The following is a 24,488-nucleotide window of genomic DNA, read 5'->3' as shown; positions in this document are numbered from 1 at the left end:
CAGTTGTGGACATTCCTGCTGTAAATGGTTGAAGGACAGTTTTGCGTGTGCATGTCTACAAGAACGTCCATGCATTTGAGCATGTCTAGCATGTGAGAGGTCCTGCAGTAGAGGTTTTACTTTGGTATCATTCAGGGCCCCTCTACGGCAGAGCTGTCCACACACACCAACACACAGAGATATATACAAAAAGCAATCACATGAGCAACATACACATAGAAAACCAATGTAAAAAACAAAATCTGCCATCAACTGTTCATCAAAACCAATTGTGGGCCGGATAGTTGAACCGAACGTAGGACAGATAATCTGGGGAATTCTGTGAACCCTTATACTCACACGAAAAAGACCCTCTCCTGAGCAACATCTCCTCTGCTCCCCTTTGTCAAATTCTTAAAGCTTTTTTCCCATCTATTTGGCATTTCTAATCAAACATGAGGTATATGCAGAAGTGTATCTCTCTCACTCTTTTTCCCTCATCCAACGCATCTTAAAAAACGAAGCAAAATTGAAATAAAAAGAAACAGTTGGAACGAGAGTTATACTTAAAATTAGCCCATTAATATACATTGACTAAATGTGAGAGATATAGTTTAGAAACTTGTCATCTCTTGAAAGCGGTGGACAAATTTTTTTTAAAAGGTGCCCACAAAAACAGTAGCTAGTTTTGGTTTCAAAAACTTAAGTTTGCCATCAGATAAACAATGACACTTTCTTTTTTTCCTGAAGCTACCCCATATTTTCCCCAGTTTGGTTTTACGAAGATTTTAAAAAAGACCGAATTGATAAATGAAAATGCTATAAATACATAAATAAGCCAATAAATAAGATGAAGAGTTGGAAACATATAAATCATCGATACACCCTCCCCTCACATAATAAATACTAATTTTTGAGGGAAAAAAAAATCCAAGACAGACAATTTAAAGCTTTTGGTCTAAAATCAAGTCATCATCATCATCATTTCATAAGGACTATATTTATCACAGCCTTTTTTTTTAACTTTTTTTTTTTTACATTAGCAATATTAAGCAGTTGAACATAGATTTTTTTCCTACAAAATCTATCAAAGCACTAACAGGTACATTCCCTCTAGAAGTGTAACGTCAACTGGATTTCCAGTTGCATTTAAACCCCCATTCCACCCCGTCCCACCCACCTCTACATTTCTCCTTTGTCTGCGTTTTTGTTTGCGTCTAAGTCAAAAACAGTTTCGCAGACACCGAGTGAAAGTTACGTTGGCTTGCCGGACGTGTTTCGGTTTGGTTTCCATGCTGGAGATGAGCTTCCACATTCACACACATCTCCCTATCTCTCCTCGAAGAGACCTAGCACCAATACGGTCTTTCTCCACGTGTTGTGCATTGGTTAGGTTGCTATTTGGTGTCAAAAAAGAAAGGTTTTCGCTTTTGGTATGTCTTCAGTTTTGGCTTATTGTTTCACAACATTCGCAATCGAAGCAAAACTTGGAAGCTACATGTTCACAGTATTGTTTCAAACCGCCTGATGAGGGAAACCCCCCCTCGGCACGATCAATTCAAAATGACGAAACACACGAAATATGAAAATAGGCAATACGTCACCCCATTATCCCAAAAATATAAAGCAATGAGACGAGTCATACAGCATAAACAGACAGACTGAGAGGAAAAAGCAATAAAACAAAATATATATGTATATATATATATTCTGATGTTCAGTTCAGTGAGGTTAATAAATATTCTCCTGTCCAGGAAGGAGAGTGAAAGCATCGACTTAACAGAAAGAAGGAGGGAGGAGGTGAAGGAATGATCTTCTGGTCGAAGCCACGTCGAGTCTTTTCACGAGTCTTGCTACTCTAAACACCTCCTCCTCGTGCACCTCCTGTGGTCCACTCCTAGTATTTGGTTTCATTCCGTTGAGTAAAGCTCAGTTTTAGTCCATTGGTTTTGGTTTGGTTTCATTTTTGGTTTAATCCGTGTGTTGGAAAAATAAAAAAAAGCAACAACGGCGACATCACATGTCTCCCCTCTGCATCACGGTTGTTGGATTTCCTCCTGCGAGTTTCCTCGGATCCTCTTCAGTCGCTGCTCCTCTTGCTTTTCTTTATTTGGCCCATGTATTTTGTCCGAGGCACAGGAGAGGGGGTCCAGAGAGGATGGAGGGCAGGGGTTTGGGAAATCGGGGGATTCGTTTTTAAATTTTTTCTTGTGTATGTTTTTTTTTTTTTTTGACATGTCTGAGGTCTTGTCGTCTGAGCACTTTACAGCTGACGCAAAAGGCCAGACAAACGCTTTGGTATCCAAGAAAAGTGAGTCAAAGTTTGAGGCATGGATGCGTTTCAAGCGGATGATCAGTGATGGAAAGGGAATCGGGAATGTGTGTCACAAAAAGTGTCAGTGTATGTGTGTGTATATGTGTTATACTGTTGAAAGTGGGAAAAAATCCCTCTAAATTAGTTTGCTTTCATGTTTTGACAGGAAAAAAATGCTGAAAATATTATGGATCAAAAGTGAAAATGGAATGAAAAAGAATGAAAAATATCGAAATCCTTGGTAGCAGAGGTAGATTGAGAAATACATTTACAAATAGTAAAAAAAAAATAATTATAGGGGTGCATGGAAATATGGTATTTGGTGTCGTGTAGAGTTAATCTGATCCTGGACAAGTCAGGTTTCAAAGTCTTAGGTAAAGCTTTTCTCTCCGATTTTTTGGTTTTGGTTTTTGGTATTTTGGTTTTGGCATTTTTTGTCTTTGTGAGTCTTTCCATTCTTCCTCCATGTGTTTATTTTTTGGTTTCTCTTTCTACCGTCCAGTGACACTTGTCAAATGTCCTTCCTTTGTTCCATTCGCTGCCACCCGTTTTCCTTTTTTGTTGTTTCTTCGCAAAAATTTTTGCCTCTCGACCCTGCCCTCAAATTAATCTGTTCATTTAGGTTTGTCTTTTTCCATTTGGAAAGGAATAAATGTACATTCTCAAAGTAGCTCCGTTGAAGCCACCTCTCCACGCTGTATAGGTCAATTTTTTGGTTTAAACAGTCCCCCGTTATCCTGTTCTCTCCTTATCCCTGTTCTCTTCTGCTCATTTCTCTGTATTTTTGGCATTAAAAGACATAATGAGAGAGAGAGAGAGCACAAGAGAGAAATGGAGGGAGGGAGAGATGGCTTTGGTTGAAAAGGCGAGTCATGTCTATCTTCTTTCTTCCGCCCCTCTGACTCCCCTCAAGTGCAGCAGGTTGGTGTGGGCGTCACTCAGCCATGGCTCCACCCAGACGGGGCGGTGAGGCGTCGCCTAACGAGCAGAAGGAGGCGGGGCTTGAGCAGGGGGAGACGGAGCAGGAGTCTGGGCTTGTGCCGCTGGCGCCAGGTAGTGGAGAAGCCCTGGGGGTGCCGACCAGACCCATGCCTGCGCTCCTCGCCAGGGGCAGTAAAGTGGGGCGGTTTAGGAAGAGGGACTGGCGAAATCCAGCTCCTGGACCTCCAGCTCCGCCCAGGAACATCTGACCGCTGCCCTCAAGAGCGGAAATGGACATCTGCCCACCACTGGCAGCCAGGGCTGTGAAACAGAAGAGAGGGGAAAGAGAGCAAATCAGGGCATACAGTGCATATATACTCATACAAGGGCTGGCTGATGACTCTTTTCCACCAAAAAGGTGCTGGTGCTTTTGAAAAAAGTTTTGCTCACCAAAGCTGCATTTATTTGATCAAAAATAAAGTAAAAACCGTAATACTGTGAAATATTATTACAATTTACAATCATAATTTTCATTTATGTTAAAATGTAATTTATTACTGAGCATTTTCAGCATCATTGCTCCAGTCTTCAGTGTCACAAAATCCTTCAGGGATCATTCTAATACACTGATTTGGTGCTCAATATTGCTTAGTATATTTGTAGAAATGTCTTTACAATCATTTTTTATTTATTTTATTTATTCTTGCTGAAAGTATTAATTTCTTTCAAAAATGTTTCTTACTAACCCCATTCTTTTGAAAGGTAGTATAATCATACTATTCATATAAATAAATCAAAACGAATTATATATATATATAAATTTAAGCAAAATAAAAATATATTATTAAATATAAAATTAATATAATTTGGTCCAGAGTTGTCTTTTTTTTCAGGGTAAACCTATACAACGGTTCTAGAATGTGCATCGGCTCCAGCACTGTGTTGGTGGCAAAGGGTTTTAAGTGGTTAGGATGAAAATGAGTTCAAGAACAAACATAAGGGCACAGAAATGGCAGGTGCTTTTGAAAGAGACAGACAAAGTGCACAGACACACCACATAAATACGCACACGTACACAACAAACACACGTATGTAAGTAGTGAGGATGAAGATGTGATGAATATGCAGTGAGAGTATAGTAGACGGCTCTTTGATGATGACTGATGGAAATGTTATTCTAACTGATCTCTAATTATGTTTTCCTCCTCCATATCGTTCTGTTATAACACTTTCATGCAACCATCTGTCAATCATTTTCTGCCCTTTTTCTTGTCCTCTCACTATGACAAACCTTGCATTGTGGCCAGGGGGTTGCTGCTGATGAGGGCCTGGTTCATTCCTGTGCTTACACCCATCATTGTGTTCCTGTAACGTGTGTGGTGTCATTTACACGTGCCCACAAACACACGCCATTCATACATGCAGAGAGAAGCAAGCATTTTGAGTGACATTTCAAGAGCAACCGTGTCCATCGTGGAGTTTGTGTTCATTTCACATGCTGGAAAGACTTACATTAGACAGACAAAGAAAGAAAACTAAAGAGCATGAAATTCAGCAGGCGGTTTAGATTACAACTGATAGGTTTGGAACACAACTGAGAATAGAGATTGCATTGCGAAAACAAGTATGATAAGACTACAGCAAAGCTGTAATTATTTCAGTTCAGAAGGCCATATCATACTGAAAGCTGCTGACAGAATTACACTCTGTTGTAATGACAGGTTTCAAATTTATGACCTCAACATTTTGCATAATGTAGAACAATGGAGGGCAGATTTATTCAAATATTCTTGAATATCAGAGGTTTCATAAACAATAATAAATGAACTTTTACAATATTTTATGATTCAGAAATAATTAATTGATTGAAACAACCTAGATAGATTTTTTACATTATTATTATTATTATTATGCATTTTATTGTTAAAAGTATTTGTAACAATTACACTTACACTTATGTAACATTGGATACAAAATGTAAGCAAATTTTGCACATTTAAAATAATAATAATTATTATTATTATGATTATTAATTGTTGTTGTTGTTATGTTGTTGTCGTTTGCGTTATGTACAGCATTTAATACAGAATTTGTACAAATATTCTTTTCAAATGTCAATGTATAATAAACTGTAAAAGTAGCTGAGTAAAACAACCTAAACAAATAATTGATAATAATAATAATAATAATAATAATAATAATAATAATAATAATTATTATTATTATTATTATTATTATTATATTTATTATTTCTTTATATTTTATCTGTCTTGGTCTAAAATCATTTACATTAAGTACAGCATTGGATCCTGAATTTGTGCAAATTTGCAAAGTATAATACACATGAAGAAAGTAAAATTCATATATAATTTGCGTATATTTCATTCATATATATCATTCGATACATTACTTTCTTAGTTGATTAAAACAGCCGAAACAAATAATTAACTAAAAATAACCATCTTCATCATAATCATCTTTGTCAGTAATATTAATATTATTATTATTTATAATAACATATTTAGAACCAATTATAAAAATGTACTATTTACTGTTAATAATGAAAATGTATTATTATTATTGTTGTTTCAATTTCAAATAGTTTCTCATTATTAGTATAAAAGCAGTGTCAAAAGAGCGTTTTCCTTCCCTAAACAGATGAAGCTGCTTCTTACCCTGTGTTCAGACCAGGGCTGCTGAGACTGGGCGGAGTGGGGCTGACTGTGCTGAGAGGAGGCGGAGTCACGGAGGAAGGGGCGGAGCTCATTGCTGCATGTCCACTGGAGTTGAGAGGGCAGGCCACAGAAGGTGTGGGACTGACGGCTAGATTCAAGAGGAAGGATTCGGTGTCACTCCTCACAACCACAGATGTGAAGTTGTGCAACACTTCATTCATTCAAACTGCTCTTCTTACCTGTTGTGCTGAGACTGGTGACAACCTGAGCCAGTCCCTGACTGGACATCTACAGTGAAAAAATTAACAAGACTCTAATTAACAAAGATACGTCTCCTCATGCCGTTCTTTAATATTTTCCTTTACTTCCAAAGGTCCAATTATCATTTTATGGCGAAACATTACTCAGAAAGATCGTGACCAGACATGTCTCCTCTCCATTCTCATCATGCACCATCCAAACAACATTTCAACACCAGCCGTCTGCCGAAATGGCTTTGGGCCAGATCAATGGCTAAAGCCGTGAGCATGTGTACCATGTGCGGGCTGTAGCAGGGCGGTTTGTGCGTTGAAGCTGGATGATGGTTGGGCAGTGGAGGGGTGGCGCTGGAGGGGTTTATACGCTTCTCTTTCTGCCGTCGGTTGCAGAACCAGACTCGGATGACCTCTTTCTCCATGCTGAGCTGCTCGGCCATCAGCAGGATTTCTTCAGAAGTAGGCTTCTGGTTCTGGGGGTGAGATGAGGTGCATGAGTACATGAGACGTGCCAAACACTTGCACCAAGGCCAAGTTTCAGCCCGAAACAATTTCATGTCGATGCATGAAATACTCAATGCATGATCAAAGAAGCAGTTGAGCAACTGGTGCTCAAAAGTGCATGTAAACACAGATTTGTTCAGTCCTTAAGAACGTTTAGGGAATGACCGTAATACCTACAAGTAGAGTTACTCAGAAATGGAACGAAACAGTGCCTCGAGTGTATTGGCTGTTTGCCTTGACTTGATCTTAGACACTTTTCCTTGGAAAAAAGCATCAGTCTTACCAACACAGGTGTGGTGCTTACCAGAAAGGTGGTGTGATGCAGTGTTTTTTTTTTTAAAACATACAACAAAACTGTCTTTTGGGGATTAATGAATCTGTATTGTGTGGTATAAGACACTGAGATGATCCTGAAATGGACTTCTGGTTTTTAGATTCACCAACACTTAGTTTTACTTAGTGTTCCACTTACCGTAACACTATTTTTTATTTTATTGTATTTCATACATTTTATTTATTTTTAATATATTTATTTAATCCAAATTGACTTGCAAAGAACATTTTATTTTATTTAAACCGACTTACAAATGTGCATTGCAAGCAATTTATGATAAGATATCTTAAAATGCGTCGTCATTATAATATTATATGAAATACTATTATATTTTGGAATACTATTTTATTATTTTAGATTATTTTATTCAAATTGACTAAAAATATTGTAAGAAATTGATCATAGCATATCATAAAACTTATTATGATGAGAATATATTACATATTATATTCTGGAATTGTTTTATTCTATATGACATATTATTATATTTTAGCATTTTATTATTCTTTATTATTTTATCCAAATAGATCTACAAATGAACAACATTGCAAGCAATTTATAATAAGATATCTTAAGAGTTATCATTATAATTAGGTTATATATCATTGTATTTTTTATTTATTCATAATAATATTGTTTTTTTTTTTTTGTTATTTTTCCTTGGTTTTGAACCACTCTGAAATTACTACACTTTTCCAAAGACATTCTTCTTAAACAGTTAAGTAAGCTGGCCTATGATAATAATGCGTAATAATATGCTCAAGTAATACTTTTACAATCAAATAAATAAGGGGTTTAATGTGGTGACAATTTTTATACTGTATATTGCAATAAATTAGTTTTCTGGTAGACTTCAGATTCTCCATAGAGAGAGAAAAAAATGGCATCAGCATTTTCAAAAAGAGAACCAATATAATTTTTTTATCATGAGACGGCAAAAAACAGGTCATACCTGAAGCCGAGGTGTGCTTAAAATCTTACATCATTTGGTATGGTGTGTGTGTTCATGTGTGTGTGTCTAACCGAGATGAAGTTGCGCTCCAGGGCTATGCGGACGTTGGTCTCGATGCTGGTGCGTTTCTTTCGGCGGCGTCCAGACAAGCCTTCAAAGCCCAGCAGAGGTGAGGACAGTGAACTGGGGCTCGGCAGCATGTTGTCTATCGCCATGGTTTCTGTAACACAAAAACACACACATACATGAATCATAGGGAAAGCTCATGTGAAACGGCGATAGGGAACTGACAGAAACACACACCTGCATCGCTCAGCCATTTCTCCAGCAAGGGTTTGAGCTTGCACATGTTCTTGAAGCTGAGGTTGAGAGCCTCGAAACGTGAGATGGTGGTCTGACTGAAGTCATTGCCGTACAGTTTACCCATGGCCATACCCACGTCCCCCTGCATCAAGACATGGAGCAGAGTTACCATTCACATTTTTATTAATTTATCCGTATGCAGAAATGAATAGGTTAGTTTGAGGACAGCTCAATTTATGTTTCACAGACATACTATGTGATTTCAATAGCAACTTATGTGTTTTTTCTCACACAACCTCAGAAAAGTCCAGAGCAAATCCTCTGAGAAATCAAATCTCATCCAGACAGAAATGTCTGTGTTATTTTCTCTCAAAGCATCTAATTTATTTTGATCTTCACTGAATAGCGTTACTAAATCTAAATTTCTCACTATGGCAACTGTTTGCATCTGCGTCATGGGTTTTGACATTCTTGCCAGCTTTCTTGGTAAAATAACAGTACGGCTGGTGTCCTATGTGATTTAAAAATAAAATTAAGTCAATCAAGAAAGTCTGATCCAAAATAATACATTAAAATGGCATTCAATTAATTCAAATAAATGAATTATGAAAACTTGCGAAAAAATGCAATTTAAATGAATGCCTCCACTAATTATATACATATCCTTATACAGTATATGATGAATAAGTATTGTTTACTTCAAATGGAAATACAACAACAAAAAAGAGAATTGCATTTTTTTAACATTTAAATGTATTAAAGTTTAATTAAATTGGTATTAAATAAATTAAAACACAAAGATTTAAAAGCTGTCACTCTCATTTAAATGTCATTAATGCCTCCCTTAATTATATATATGAAAACTAAGTAGTGTTTATTTCATTAAAAATACTAGATGATAGTTTCATATTTTAAATATTTGTTAAAATCACAAATGCATTAATCTTGTATTAAAATGTTATTTAATCAATAAAAATGTAAAAAGTATTATTTCAATAAAAATACAAAAAAAATATTAATATTTTAAATTAATGAAAATAATTACCAAAAATATAAATCATACATTAAATCTTATTTGTTAACTGCATATCAAAAATAAGAATTCCCAAAAAAACACAAAAAAAAACACACCAAAAAAATAAGTGTTTTGAAAGAAAGTTTATATATATTTTTTGAAGTTAGATTTTTAAAACATGTTTCTAACTGTGACAGAAAATGCCCAAGATCCACACACACACACACACACACCTGTGTGAAGCCCAGTTTAATTCTCCTCTGTTTGAAGGTTCTTGCGAATTGCTCGAGCTCCTCCAGATCGCTGGGCTCCTCGGCGTGAGCTGTCACTGTGGACACGGTGCTCATGGGCGGGACTGAGGAGGGGGCGGAGCTTACAGCGCTCTCCACACTCTTCTCCCTCTGCAATGACCACAGCCTGTCGTCAAGATGATGCTACAGCACAGATTGGGGAAACACACTACTTTCTCAAACACAGGTATGCTGCGAGACAGACAGCGCTTCCATTTCAAACATATCGCAAAAATCCTCTTCATTTTCCCACAAGGTTCATTTCTACCCCTATGGTTTTGAACTGTTCAAAGCTTCAAGGTAACAAATCTAGGCTTAAGATAGCATACAAAAATATGCAAAAAATACACAAAATTTACATTCATTTAGATTTTTAAGGAGTCTGTAATATAAAAAAAATATAAAAAACAACACATAATAAAAAAAAAAAAAAAAAAAATCATTATCAAACGACCCAACTGCAATAATATTTCACAATGTTACTGTTTTTACTGTATGTTTGATCAAATAAATGCAGCCTTGTTAACCATAAGAGACTTTCAAAAGCAAAAAACATCTTACGACCCCAAACCCCAAACTTTAGAATGGTAATGCATGCACAATAAGCAACAGTATCTCAGCATACTTATTGAAATTATAATGTGCTCTACATACATCATATCACACATCAATAAAAACCACCTTCCTACTCATTATTTGATTGAAAAATCCAAAATTAACACATAAATATAAAAAAAAAATTAAAAATTTACAATTTAAATTAATAAAAAATAAATAATTTAATTAAAAATTAAATATTTATTGCTGAGATGATAACTGGACACCACTTGCAAATTTAAATAAGCAATAATAAGGTTGACAACAATGTAATTTGAATCCGTTTTGGTTGCATACCTGTGCTTGAAGGCCCAGTCTAGATGGGGAGGTCAGGAGACTCCCTGGGCTTTGCTGAGGTAGTGAAATCAAATTTGGTGTTGAAAGCAAACCTGAAAGAGCATGAATGGCATTTTTTCACTAAAGATATCAGTGAACACAAATGTTATTGGTGTGACAGAGACACCATAGGCATCATGAAAATGTGTGAACAGGCGCGTCTCACCTTGCTGACCCTGCTGAGCCTGGGCTTGAGGAAGCAGGAACTGAGCAGGAGACTGTAGAGGATGACCTGGCATCAGGACCAGCTGCTGTAACTGCAGAAACTGCTGAATGTCCCAGAGAGAGACAGAGAGCCATGAGAGTGAGCAACAAAAGACAGGGGAATAAGAGAAAAGGCACAGTTATGCTACAAAGTCAAGATTGAGAAGCTTCAGAAACAACTGGCTCAGGTAAATCATAATTTGTATTTGACTTAAGTCGTAGATCCTTTTACTAAATATTTGAAGTCTAGTTGCATTTCACATTCTGGTATGCATCTTTTAAATATTGAATAAAAATGTTTATGCATTCAAATTGATAGCATCAACTTTTATGAATCTTTTAAATACTGATATTCTACATTGCATCAATAAAAAAAGAGTAAAAAATGTGTGTGTGTTTTTAACACAATATAACAAAATAAAAATAAAATAATTTTATTATATAAAAATATTAAAATTATCGTATTTTTGTTTTAGTATTATAGAAATATGTGTGTGTGTGTGTGTGTGTGTGTGTGTGTGTGTTTAACTCAATGGGAAGAGAATTCCAGAGTTTTGGTGCACAGGAAGAAAAGGCCCGATCACCCATAGAGTGTAAACGAGTAGGGGACCACTAAGGTACCTGGGCAGTGAGCTGGATAGGCTGTGACAGAAGCGGAGGCGGAGCTTGCTCAGGTTTGGCTTGAGACTGGGCTTGTGCTGCTGCCTGATTGGCCTGCTGCTGTTGCGTCTGCTGCTGCTGATTGGCTGCCGCAGCTGCGTGGGCGGCATGCGCAGCGTTCGAATGCTGCACGGCTGCGGCCAACAGCTGCGCTTGAGCCTGCTGCAACAACAGCTGCTGCTGTGCAGGGAGGAGAGCAGCCAGCTGAAGAGAGGAAGGAGAGGAGCGAGGGATGAAGAGAAAAGAATAGCGTCACCAAGCAGAAAAGACGGCGTCTGTAGCACCTTCTCTTAAGCAAGCAGGGCCTAAGATGGCATCCACAGCCCGGTTGAGTTAGAAAGGCATGTAGTTGCATTTAGTTAATACAAGCATAGAGCAAAAGAGAGAGAGAGCGCGAAAGAGAGCAAGTGAGAGATCCGTGTATCGGTTTACATTTATGCATTTGGCAGATGCATTTATATTTAACATTGCATTCAAGATACACATTTGATCAATTCTTGCTTCAGGGAATCAGACTCATGACCTTGCTGCTAGCTATGCTCCACTGTTTGTATCCATATAATAATCATATTTGTTTTCATTGAGATGTATTATAACATAATATAGAAAATAAAAAATAAGTTTATTTCCAGAGAAGGATTTTCAAACAGCTTGTTTTGCCCTAAATAGTACTGTTGGTTAAATAAAAGCGCAACAAAGCCAGTGTTTATGCTTTACGTTGGAAGTAAACAACACTGAAATAATTACAAAGAATTGGCAAGCAAGACTTAATTAAACAATTTTAAGTAGAAATACTGAAATAGTATTTTTCCCCCCTTGAAATAGTACTTTTTTTGTTTACAACTTAAAAAAAAATAACAATGAATGAATGGCTTGTTTACAGTTGTCTATGCATACTGCAATGGAAAAAAAGGAAAGTATTTTAATAAATAAAAAATTGTCATATAAAATACATAATTAAAAGGTTTAATTTGGTAAAAATGTCACATTAACAATCAAGATAGAACATTTTAATCTGATCATTTTTTAAACTCAATAAATGTATCATTTATTATATTTATTTTAAAAATAAACATTTAAAATCTCAGTGGTGCTTAATTGATAAAAATCACTTAATTTAGGCAGGTACTCCAGTGCAGTTTTGTTCCCCCTCAAAAATGTTAAATATTTTGTTTTTAAAATCTTCACTAGAGTACCTGTTTGTCTCGTGTGTGTGTGTGTGTGTGTGTGTGTGTGTGTGTGTGTGTGTGTGTGTGTGTGTGTGTGTGTGTGTGTAAGCACATACCCCTGCGAGCTGACTGCCGGCCAGCATGAGTTGTGTGTGTGGCAGAGCCGGCTGAGCTGGAGGAGGTGGAGGAGCGTGAACACTGATCATCTCAGCGGCCTCCTCGGCTTTAACCTATCAAACACATTCACATACGTCACTCTGTGTATATATGTTAGTCAAAGACAAAAGGGAGTTTTCAAGCTTCAAAGCAATAAAAGTTTAATACAGCTTAAATTATTTTCCCACTACATTATGTGTCCTGTTTAACTATTTTTTTCTGAGCAAAAATGAACGACTTTCATATATTTTACCATGATTTACAGAAGACGTTCACTAAAATGTCATTCAGTGTAACAACAGTTCATATACCAAAAATCTTGTCAGGCACATTTATAATAAGAATCATTAGATGAGATTAAAGGACTCTGTTTGAGAATCACAGTGCAGCAATTCATTGTCAGTGTAAATCTTTACCAGTTTTTTACACTATCCTTCAAACCATTAGGTTATACCCATTTGTCAGCAAGTTTTTAATCATTCAAAATATAATAAAATGTTGCATGATCACATATGTTTTAATAAGTGGTCAGAATAAGTATGACGATGAACCATTATTTCACCCATATTTTGACATTTTATTTTCACAAGCGTTATCTGAAACATTCAAGGAGACAATTTACTTGCATTTAATATGCATAAAATCAACATAAAAAACACAATTTTAAAAATAAACTAAAAAAGTCACAAAAATGGGACGTCTCATCTTTAAACTATGTGTAATAAACGCTCACATAAAAACTAATAATTGAATACAATTATGTTATTCACACACACTCACATAAACAGCAACAATATAAAACACACTAAAACACATAATGCAATATCACACAAATAAAAACAGATTTTTTTTATTTACTTTAAATATTAGGACTAAAATAGCATTATTCATTTTTATTCCCTTAATCTGTATCAAATGAACAATGAATCATTTTTTTACTGGTACAGCTAATTTGCAGCTTTTATGCAAATTGCCATTACTAAATGTTAACGACCGATTATGCTAACTACCACTTCATGCCTTTTCTTGACAAAGACAAAACCACACACAAAGTCCATTTCCTTATGTAAACATGCACACTTCCAGTTATTCATTTGATTACTCACCGATTCAAGAGAAGAGCAGCAATTCAACTTGTATAGTTATGTAAATATCAATCCAGAATCTCTCTGCTATCTGTCCTACTCCAGAAGATCCGTCTCTTTTTACTTACTTTATCAACTCTCCTCCTCTCTCTCTCTCACTCTCACTCTCTCTCTCATGTATCTTGTCTGGCATCTTGTTAGGAATGCAGTTCAAATGACTAAAGACATCTCATTTGCATATTACAATGTTAATGGAGAATTACCTGAAGGCTTCCATGAGAGCAAAAACAGACGTAACTAAATAGGCATTAACACACACACACACCTTTGTGTTGCTGGGTGCAGGAGACAGGCAGAAAGGACTTGTTTTCATTGGCTGGGTCTAAATGAGACAGGAAAAATTGATTAGGGACAAAATTGGCCTAAATTGGATAACTTTAGATTAAATAAATAGAACATATTACAATTTTAAGCTTAAAAAGTAACCGTATGTTGAATTTAAGGTCAGGTTCTCAGTCAAATACACTCTTAAAAATAAATGTTACAAAAGGTTTTTGCCACTGAAGAACCATTTAAGGTTCTTTAAAGAAACTTTCAGTTAACAGTTCTTAAAAGAACCATTTTTTCTTAGTGCAAAAACAAAAAACAAAAAAACCTTTCAACGACCTAAAGAACCTTTCGTGGAATGTAAAGATTCCAAGGATGTTAAAGATTCTACACGGAACCATCAAACCTAAAAATAAAGGTTCCAAAAGCGTGTTTTCTGCAGTGAAGCCATAGAAGAGCCATTTGCAGTTTCTCAAAGAACATTTCAGTGATCAGTTCTTAAAAGAACCGTTATTCTTGGTGTGTATTTTAATGATCTAAACAACCTTTTCCTACTTGAAAGAAGCTTTTGTGCAATGAAGAGGTTCCATGGATTTTTAAGGTTCTTCTTGGAACCACAGATGCAAATAAAACACCATGTTCAATATTCATTCAGTGGAGACTTGCAAACAACTGTGAACTTTTCACTGCATCTGTCCATATTGTTGTTGCAGTAAGCAACAAACTTCAAAGTGGGAAAATGAACATGTTAGCAACGGGACTGTCCCTGCATTCACCTGGGATGACATTTGCAAATGACGAATTCCGCTTGTAATTAAAAGAAAGGTTTGATCTGTTGGTTAATATAATATAAATAGTTTTTAGCATCTTTTGCCAGATATGCTAAATATCTCTATTTTGTAGTTTTTGGAGAACCTCTCATGAACATTTTTTATTTTCTTCTTCTTCTTTTTGTTAAAACACATTCACTGACATCAAACAACTCATTAAAACTATGCATTAAAATATGTTCACACACCTGATCGCTGGCCTCTGGACTGTTCCTCTCAGAGTCTGTAGAAACACACACACACACACACACACACACACACACACACACACACACACACACACACACACACACACACTCAATAAATACACATCAGGTCAGAATAGTGCCTCAGGCTCCAGCCCTCACATCAACAAAAGCATGGTCTGGTTTGCCAGAGGCACTGCATTATTGGAATACCATGGAGCGTTTAACCTGGCTTACTGTATGCTGCTATATGTGTGTATGTGTGTGTGTGTGTCAGATTGAGGCCACTGCTGACTAAAGTGTTCTGTGTGTGATTCAGACCTAGTGGAAAAAGTGAGAATTATGCCAAAACAAAGTCTTATCACGCTTACACACTCACAAACACATCTAGGAATATTCATGAATCATAGTAGTATACATGATAAAACATGCTTACACATGCAGTGTTTCTCTCCAACAATAGCATCACACCTACACACACACCTCTCCATCTTCATGATTTCACATACTAATTACAATAATTATAGTGATTTTATAGATAATACACGTAACATACATTTCTACTGCATCTCAAAGCATTCAGGCTCACACAGACCTTCAATAATCAATCCTAATATTGATGTTTACCTGTACTGTCCACTGGAAGCTCAGTCCCCATCTTGTCATCATCGACGGCTTTAGACATCCTGATATCTACTGAAACAGACAGAGAGAAACTGACTGAAAACACTTCTTGCATTAGCTTTTTTTTTTTGTCAATCGTACTTATATCATCAACCACATAAAAGGGTAGTTGACAAATAACCTGTTCTCATCACGACGAGTAATGGTTTAAAACATTTAAATGTATATTGTAGGTGCTGAAACTGGTCAGCTTTTCTTTTCATCCCACTACTGACATTTTATAACACATTTTCAGTAAAAGAACTTTTAAGATTTATTGTTTTTGGTACTTTAATTAGGTTTGTGGAGGAATTTTATGTGTTTTCATTTTATATAAATTAAAAAAAAATCAAACTATTTATAACTATTACGTTACTATAGTAACACTTTGAGACCAGTTAAAAAAACATGAATTTATGCAATTTGATTTGAGGATCCTATAGGATGATAGAAGAGTTCAGATTTAACCAATTTTAGCATTTCACTTAAGTAGTCTGCAGTATTAACTGAAAGAACAAATATTGTCACCTCATCTTTAAAATAAAATAATAATAATAAAAAAAAAATCATTAAAATAATTTAATATTAAGCATAGCTTGTCAAATATATTACTTTACAGTCCGAAAACCTTGACAGATTATTTAATTTAACTTTATTTAAACAACATAAAATTATCTTATAATAACATTATTTAAATATATTAATATAATACACATAATATAATAAATATAAAATAAAATTGAAATCATAATATTAATAATAACTAACATTGTTAGTTGTCATAATTAATAACAAATAACAACATCCAAAATGTGAAAAATAAACCTAATCAATGAAACAAACACCTTTGCCTCAAAAGTCAATTTCCATCAGCAAAACTATTCAGCAAGCAGCTCAGCTGCTCTATCTGTCTTTCCCTTGTCCTTTCCTTTTCTATTTCATTCTGTTTTGGTCGTGTTTGACACTCTCTTCATCCTAATACAGCACCTGCGCCTCCCAGAGAGCAGCAGGGATGGAGGGGCATGTCCCATCCTGCACGCCATCGTTCATACAGATCCACACTCACATACACACACACAAACAAACACAAACACACCAGCAAGAGCTGTTAATGCAGACAGGAGAGGATCTCATCCCACGAGAGCACGTGTTGCACTTCACAGGAGGATAACAGCTTTTCTCTTTCTTACTCACAGTGAAATTGATGGCCACCTCAGACCATCTACACGGCCTTTTCCAAGAACAAATTGATTTCCCTGTCCAGTTCACTCAATGTTAAATTAGTTCATATTACAAGGCTGGAACGTGTATGCTGCACATCAAATTTATTATAAAAATTATGTGTATGGAAGTAATCATGTCCATTACTAAAAAGGAAGGAAGGAGAAATTAAAATAACACCAAAGTTTAGAAAACGTGCATCAGCAGCAAGATGTAAATATATGATTAGAAACGTTAACAGGCATTCATGTAAACAAATGAACAGTTATTGCACAAACATTGATCAATGTAACTAAAAATGTAGATTCAAATGCACTGGAACCAAATTTTTCTCTGAAATCGCTAGTTAATTTTACAGATAATTATAAACAAATGGAAAGCAACGTTGAATTAAATGTGGCATTTTGAAGTAAAAAAAAATAATAATAAAAAACTGAAGTTGTGTTTTCCTATCAAACAAACTCGAAAGAGAGTTTTGTTTTATTTATAGCTTTGAAATTAAATCTGAAATTGTCAAAATAAAAACATTAAAAATTAAAAAAAATAATAATTCAACAACTTACTGTAAGTCTTACTGTCAATTTTGTGGAGTTGCAAAGATTACTGGAGGATGTTTTACAAGAAAATATTATATGAAAATTTCATGTTTAAAATTTACTAGCAATTTTTGAGCAAAAACTGTTCCCACACCAAGTTTTTATCAGCATATTCAACATTTCAATTAGATGTTTAACATTTAGACAACAAATCTCAGTATTTAAATTCATTTCAAAACAACGTATGACTGGACAAATCAAGAAAAGTCATTCTCAAGCCTTTCAACTAGACTTACCCTACAAACAAACACTGACCATTTCAAAATAATCACGTACACAATGCAAAATTTTTAACCTGATATTCAAGTAATATTAGAATAAGTCGCATTTTAGTGAAGAGTGGCACGTTATTGAAGGTTGGTGTGTTTGTGACTCACCGGAATGTTTTTTGCTCAGCTCTCTCTGTCCTCCGATAACTCGATGAGAACAGCTCCTTCACTCTATATGCCACTACGCCGACCGTGGGCGCTTTTTTTTTTTTTTTGTTTTTTTTTTTGGTGGTTCACAAATTTCACTTGCTTTAGTCATAGAAGGCAAAGTCAAATTAAAGCCACTTTCCAACCGAGGCAAACGAAACCTCCATCCTCCGCCGCCCACCTCATTCGAGTACGTTACTAAATTAAGATGAATTACTCACTGATATTGATAGTCAAATGAGTGGAAATGAAAGAAAAGATTGATCATCTGCTTCCAGACAATCACACGGGTGAGGTGAACTCGAGACTGCCATCGTAAGCACAGTGTAAATCACAGTCAATGTACCACCGAGTTGTTTTGTCATGATGCAAAGCCACGAAAGGCCTAGAGCTGAACATGACGCGCCGGTTGCATAAAAGTGTCTGGCACTTCCTTCATCTGAGACTCGAGACCCTTCTGACTTGAGGAACCTTCAGAGCAAAAGTGCAGTTGATAATGATCAGTGAGGCTGCGATAAAACAAACAGTAAAAATAAACACAGACACATCTGAAAGACGCTCAGTATAGATGTAGAATAAGGAAAACGCAAAACTGCACTCTAAGAAAATATGTAAAAATAGTCCCCAATGCACTGTATGGAATTTTCCATATTGATTTTTCATGGGTGTTTTTACCATAATTTAAATTACACAATGCATGTGTTTCAGGATTAGAAGAAATGTCCGTAAACTTAATGTGTAATGTCCTGACGGAAAATTACTAGTAGGTACCTTTTGCTATTTTTCTGTAGATTTTTGTCTCACAGTTTGGGTTGTGTCTTGCTTTTAAAAGCATTTCTAAACTTAAAAAAAAATATTACTAAACATGTTTGATGGTTAAAATATATATATATATTTTTACATTTAATTTTCAGAATTTAATTTTATGTGACACAAAGATAAATATTTTCCTTTCAAATAGTTAACGATAAAAAAGTCTGTTTGTATAATATTTGTTTTTAGTTGTATAGAATGAAAGGAATTAACATTATAGCCAAATGCTCGTTGAAAGCCTGTGGTATATTTTAGTAATGATTGAACTTTTTATTCGAAGGACACAACAAACATGACTAATTAACCAAAAACCTCACAAAGCCCATGTGGAAATATCATTCTGATGACACTGTTATGAAATAGAAAATTGTGTGAAAAACGTGAAGGTGCATTCGATTCACATGCATTCGATTCTGTGTCAGTATTACCCACAAACCTCTGTGCTGTGTGAGTCAGTGTAGTGTCAGCCCCATTTCCTGTTTAACTGTGTGGCCTTCCACTCACTCATTTTCAACACACACACACACACACACACACACACACTGAATGACAGAGTGAGAGATATTCTTGGAAAAACTCAATCAATCAGTATCAGTGACATCTTAAAGGGTGTAAGGCAGACCAAAGGGGAAACAAATTTACAAATCATGATCTTAAAAAAAAAAGAAAAATAAAATTCTTATCATATTTAAATAAGTGTATTTTAAAAATGCACCTATTAATTTATTGATAATACTGCATATATGTATGTATGTATGTATATATGTATATATGTATATATATATATATATATATATATAATCTATATAGCTGATTGTAATAATAATTTGATTATGAATATGAAATAACCTTATTTAATTAAATTAAATTTGTTTCCATTTCAATTTCAATTATAGCTTTATTAATTATTATAATAATTATTATTTTTTATTTTATTTTAATAATTTAAGAAGCATGTGACTTGCATGTGATTTCATTTAAGAGGGGTTGTTACTGTAAAAGAATGAATCTTTTCTTAGTTAATGATCATAAAAATTAGAATAAGTATTATTAAAGATAATAAGATGTATGTTTTGCCTGTGGTTATGTAGGTGTATTGTTGTGGAAAAACAATATTTGAATAAATAATACAAAATAAAACAAATCTGCCTAAGGTTGTGATTCAAATAAAGTTAAAAGCCTCAGAAGCATGTTAATGATTTTCTTAACATGAAGTCAAGCACTAGAGCAAATGCAGACACAGCAAGAAACTGCAAAACTGCCCAGATGACAACTTAATTTAAATCCTTGTGTGAACATCTTAAAAAACTGAGTACAGTAGAGCCACTCACATCTCCTAGAAACACATTCAAATCTAAAAGCTCACCTTTTCTAACAATATCAGGGTTCTCCATCTCTAGCTGCTTATTTTAACTGTCATAGTTGTGCTATTGGGCTGTGGATTATTTATTTGTAATCTGATATGACTGAAACACCTGCAGCTTTTTTGGTTATAGAGTGACATTTAGTATAGAAAAGCTTCTATATAAATAAAACACATACTCCACTGATTTTTTATACTTATTGCCTCATCTCTCTAATATTCTTGTATATTAAGAAAGTAATGGGAGCCTGTACACATTGTTTGCTTGCATCAGGCCTCTACATACACCAACATACATTACACCTCATATACAAACACACACACACACACACACACACACACTGATATTAAAGTCTCTTGCATTCCTCCAGAGACTTGCTCCTGACATTTCATTACTTTTGGCCTCAGTCCAGTTAGTTTTGATGTCCTCTCATTAGCAGAGTCTGTTAGCGAAGGCGAAGCTAATTAACCTTGCGGCCCCCTCTCGAGAGATCATTAGAGGGAAGGAAAAGCGAGAGAGAAAGACACTGACTTACCTGGAATTCAGACATTTCGCCATAGCCGCCATTTTATAAATAAACCACAGCCTTCTGTCTGCGTTTGTCTGAGTCTCTCAGGTTTTTTAGCGTGCAAGACTTCAGTCCAGCTCAGAGAGCCCTAACGAGCTGACCAATCACTGCTCTCGATGATCAATTTATGCAAATTGCAGAGTGAATATTCATGCTATTATCTGAATATCAGAATCCATACCTAACCCAAGGCTACTGACTCAAACTTCTAGCTTGAAAGGTGTTCGGCCGTCCTTGTTCAGCTACATTTAATTGTCACATGAGAGAATGAATGAGATATGGGCTCATACAGTCACTCTCTCCTCACTTCCCTCCCACATTTTCTCTCCACCCCCAAACACTGCTGTATCTCACCCCTACACTTCCTCTGACATCCTCGAACAGGGGTACAAGTGAACACTCACACGAAAAAGGAAAAAGTTGTTCTCTAGAGACATATATCAGGTAAAATAGGTGGTTGTTCTATGTTGTTTTGTTGTGGGCAGTTATCAAGGCTGGTTTGAAGTGGTGTAGCTCAATGTTGAGAAAGAAGGAGGCAGGAGAGAAAGAGAAAGAGCGAAACACAGCTCAAGTCAGCATAAGAAAGTGCTGGGGTGGCTGGAAAGTGCTCATCACAAGAACGAAAAACAAGTAGCCTATATGTCATTTTCGCTCTTCACACGCCTCTATTTTCCATTGCTCGTTCTCAACGCGCTAAAATTACCACTTCTGCCCAGCGAAAATTAAACTGAAGTAGCGCAAGAGAACCGCAAGAGGGCAGCAGTGCCTTTAATAATCACGCATGACACCCGCTTTACAGATCCAACGAGCGATTTCTGGTGATTTTTCCACTTCAATTTTTTTTTAATTACTTTTGTCGTGTTTATTTTACATATTTAAAGACTATGGTTTTGATAAACAAAGCTGCCTTTTAAATGTAAATTGGTTTTAGCTAAAAAGCTAGACCAACCTTAAACCTGCACTAGAGTCTTAACGCACGTTTCCCTGATATTTCCAACTTTCTCCTCATCCAGGTAATTTTACTGTTTAATTGTGCTTAATTTCAAGGTATGTAGGTTCTACTTATAAATTATGCGAATTATAAGAAAGTCAGACTAAATCAATCGCCGCACAAGCGAATTAACTATATAAGAAGTCGTTTCTGCTTCCAACTTCTTCGCCTCATTTTTAATTTTACGTTTAATTTTTCTTCGTCTAGTGGAGCTTTATATTTGGAAAGCTGATTTTGTTCCGAGTAAATTGTGTGATTATGTGAAAACAATGTATCATACGAGATATTTCATATCCATTTAATAAGCTGTGCGTTTCAGACTAGATTAGGACTACGTGTAATTTTCAAAACACGTTTTTTTTTTTTTTTTTGGTCATCGGTAAATATTATAATGTAACAATAAGACTTATTTCAATGTAGAATCAGGAAAATAATTAAGCAGCCTGCATGTCTACTTTTCACAGTTTGCTGAATTGTCCATGACAAAACATTTACATATATGCCACAATTTCTAGCCTGATATTATTGGCAAGGTTTCTGATCAAAAATATAGCTTGTACACAATAATACTACTAATAACGCTGCAGAATTTAGAAGGAAAGTGAGATGTTGTATGAAACCTTGCGTTTTGTGTGGCACACTAATGATTTAACCGTGCATTATCCGAGCTATTCAACCATCAGTCACCTGCTTGCATTGGTTTCGAAAATACATACACATACAGACTTTCAGACTTTTTCACAAAAACAAAAAAAACCCCGCACATGGACCCCTCACACACATCGATTCACCCACAGGACAGTTGATGCGTCTTCTGGTTTAAGCCTTTTACCCCAGCGCTCATAATGGATCTGTCTCTTGAATATGTGTGTGTGTGATGTTCAGGGTCACGGTCAGGGGTTTAGCAAGTTTTGGGGCCTCCTTTTATGTGCCCCCCAAGCTCCTCAGTAACGCCTGTCAGGGCCGTGACAGACGGCGCGTGGGTGTGTTTGTGTCCGTGCGAGGGACTGATGCTGGGTGGCGTGTGTTAGGGTCAAGGGTCAGTCCGCTGCGCACCCTCCCTCACCCCCCCTCCCCCTGGTCTTGCCCCCTTTGACCTTTAGGGAGGCCAGTGAAGGGGGTACGTCTGCCTCGGAGAAAAAGGAGGTGGGGACTCTCGCAGGGACGGCTCTATAAATAACGGTGGCCCGCTGATCACAGACTAGTTGCGCTGCCCCCAATTAGTTTTGATGTAATTAGGTGCCAAAAGATGGGTATGCAAACACATGTATATACATATATTTTTACTTCAGTCTGCTTTTAATGTAAAAGCTGATATTCAAGAGGTAAAAAAAGTCATATGCCACAATTTCTGATAATATTGCCAAGATTTCTGATCGAAAAATAGCATATACTGTAATACTACAAATACAACATGTAATACTACTAAAAATGTTAGCAGTCAATTGGGAAAACATTTTAAATATTTGGTTTCGAAATATCCAAGCAATACAACCATGAATCTCAATCTCTAACTTAATTTTTATTTTTAACCTGCGTTAATCTTTAAATGTACTTTTGTTTGTGTTACCCAATCTATTTAGGTTTAAATAATATTTTATTCATTAATATTATGACACCATAATTAATATTTTGTCTTTTATAAAAACAATTAAAATAGATGTTACCACTTTAAGCACATTTTGTTGGTTAACTTTTTTCAGGCTAAACAAACAAAACTTGTATGAAATGAACCAAAACATGAAAATGAACTTACAATAGATGTCTGTGTCTATTGTATTGATTTCTATTTTTTTCTTACAAATTAAAGGATGTGTCAATAATATTCTCTGTGATAATCAGGAACATGCCACAGTCACTGTCCACAGTGTTTTAACCATATTCCTTTAACCCAAACCAATGCAACATTAAGAACAAACACGGGTTTAGAGATGCAGTGCAAACACACACACACACACACACACACACACACACACACACACACACACACACATCATCTCATACTTCAAGCACAGCAGTGACTCCCCCTCGACTCAAGGAGAGATGCAGAGGCAGCTTAGGGTGTTAAATCTTATTGGCTGTTGACCTGATTTAAAGACAATGGAGCAGAACAATGGATGGAGGGTACAGGTATAAAAGTAGACCTTTCTCGCACTTTCTCTCTGTCCGTAACCGAAATATACTAATAAAGTTGCATCATGTGCTGCCCAGGCTTTGTATTCAAGATTCACTTTAGCCATGGTATGTTTTAATAATACATTTAGTTGAATCATATATATACAGACAAAATAACATTTGTGGTGTTTTCACAAAAATATACATAATATATAAAAAATAATAAAAATATATTTGAATATATCTTTATATTTATGTTTTAATTTATATATGATATGTAAAATAAAAAAAAATAAAAAAATGTAATGCTACAACGAAACTTTATGGTAACTCCGGCCGCTGTTGTTCAGTATATTTCCCCTCTCACTCTGTACAGCGCGCAGCAGTGCTGGTCAGCTGCGGTCATGACATCACTGGACAGCACAGCTCTCCAATAGGACACCTAGCCACGTTGCCAGGCAACAGCAGTGAAAGACCTGCATGTGTGTGTATATATATGTGTGTGTGTGTGTGTGAGCGTGTATGTGATAATCAAACTAAAAACCTGAAATGTTCTTGCTTCAAGTAATAAGTTGGTTTGTTCTTGTTCATACAAACAAATTTCCTCTCTAACATGTCGCATTCAAATATTAATACACACTTCAAAAAGCA

General features: G+C 35.7%; 1 protein-coding gene across 2 annotated transcripts; it reads right to left on the bottom strand.

The window, feature by feature from the left end:
* Positions 1-681: 681 nt before the first annotated feature.
* Positions 682-22,022, bottom strand: LOC109073046 (POU domain, class 2, transcription factor 2-like). 2 transcript variants are annotated; one of them, XM_042776204.1, is made up of 16 exons: positions 20,699-22,022; positions 15,718-15,786; positions 15,094-15,128; positions 14,074-14,130; positions 12,624-12,737; positions 11,300-11,542; positions 10,641-10,752; positions 10,436-10,527; positions 9,485-9,685; positions 8,237-8,378; positions 8,005-8,153; positions 6,425-6,616; positions 6,129-6,177; positions 5,890-6,037; positions 4,506-4,579; positions 682-3,535 (listed from the first exon to the last, which is right to left on the bottom strand). In XM_042776204.1, the coding sequence occupies exons 2-16, from the start codon at positions 15,773-15,775 to the stop codon at positions 3,228-3,230; spliced, it is 1,974 nt and encodes a 657-aa protein (XP_042632138.1). In that variant the 5' UTR covers positions 15,776-15,786; positions 20,699-22,022; the 3' UTR covers positions 682-3,227. The 2 variants fall into 2 exon arrangements, with proteins under 2 accessions (XP_042632138.1, XP_042632139.1); XM_042776205.1 differs by having other exon boundaries at positions 15,718-15,783.
* Positions 22,023-24,488: the final 2,466 nt, after the last annotated feature.

This window comes from Cyprinus carpio, chromosome A19, assembly GCF_018340385.1.
Source record: "Cyprinus carpio isolate SPL01 chromosome A19, ASM1834038v1, whole genome shotgun sequence".
Lineage (NCBI taxonomy): Eukaryota > Metazoa > Chordata > Actinopteri > Cypriniformes > Cyprinidae > Cyprinus > Cyprinus carpio.
This window is presented reverse-complemented; position numbering and strand designations above follow the sequence as displayed.

What these genes read in the sequence shown, in the direction of transcription:
- LOC109073046 (XM_042776204.1), bottom strand. Translation starts at nt 15,775, where the DNA reads ATGTCTAAAGCCGTCGATGATGACAAGATGGGGACTGAGCTTCCAGTG. An exon ending in CTGCACCCAGCAACACAAAG is followed by an intron (nt 12,738 to 14,073) that starts GTGTGTGTGTGT and finishes TGTGTTTGATAG; the next exon opens with GTTAAAGCCGAGGAGGCCGC. An exon ending in GGCTCAGCAGGGTCAGCAAG is followed by an intron (nt 10,528 to 10,640) that starts GTGAGACGCGCC and finishes ATGCTCTTTCAG; the next exon opens with GTTTGCTTTCAACACCAAAT.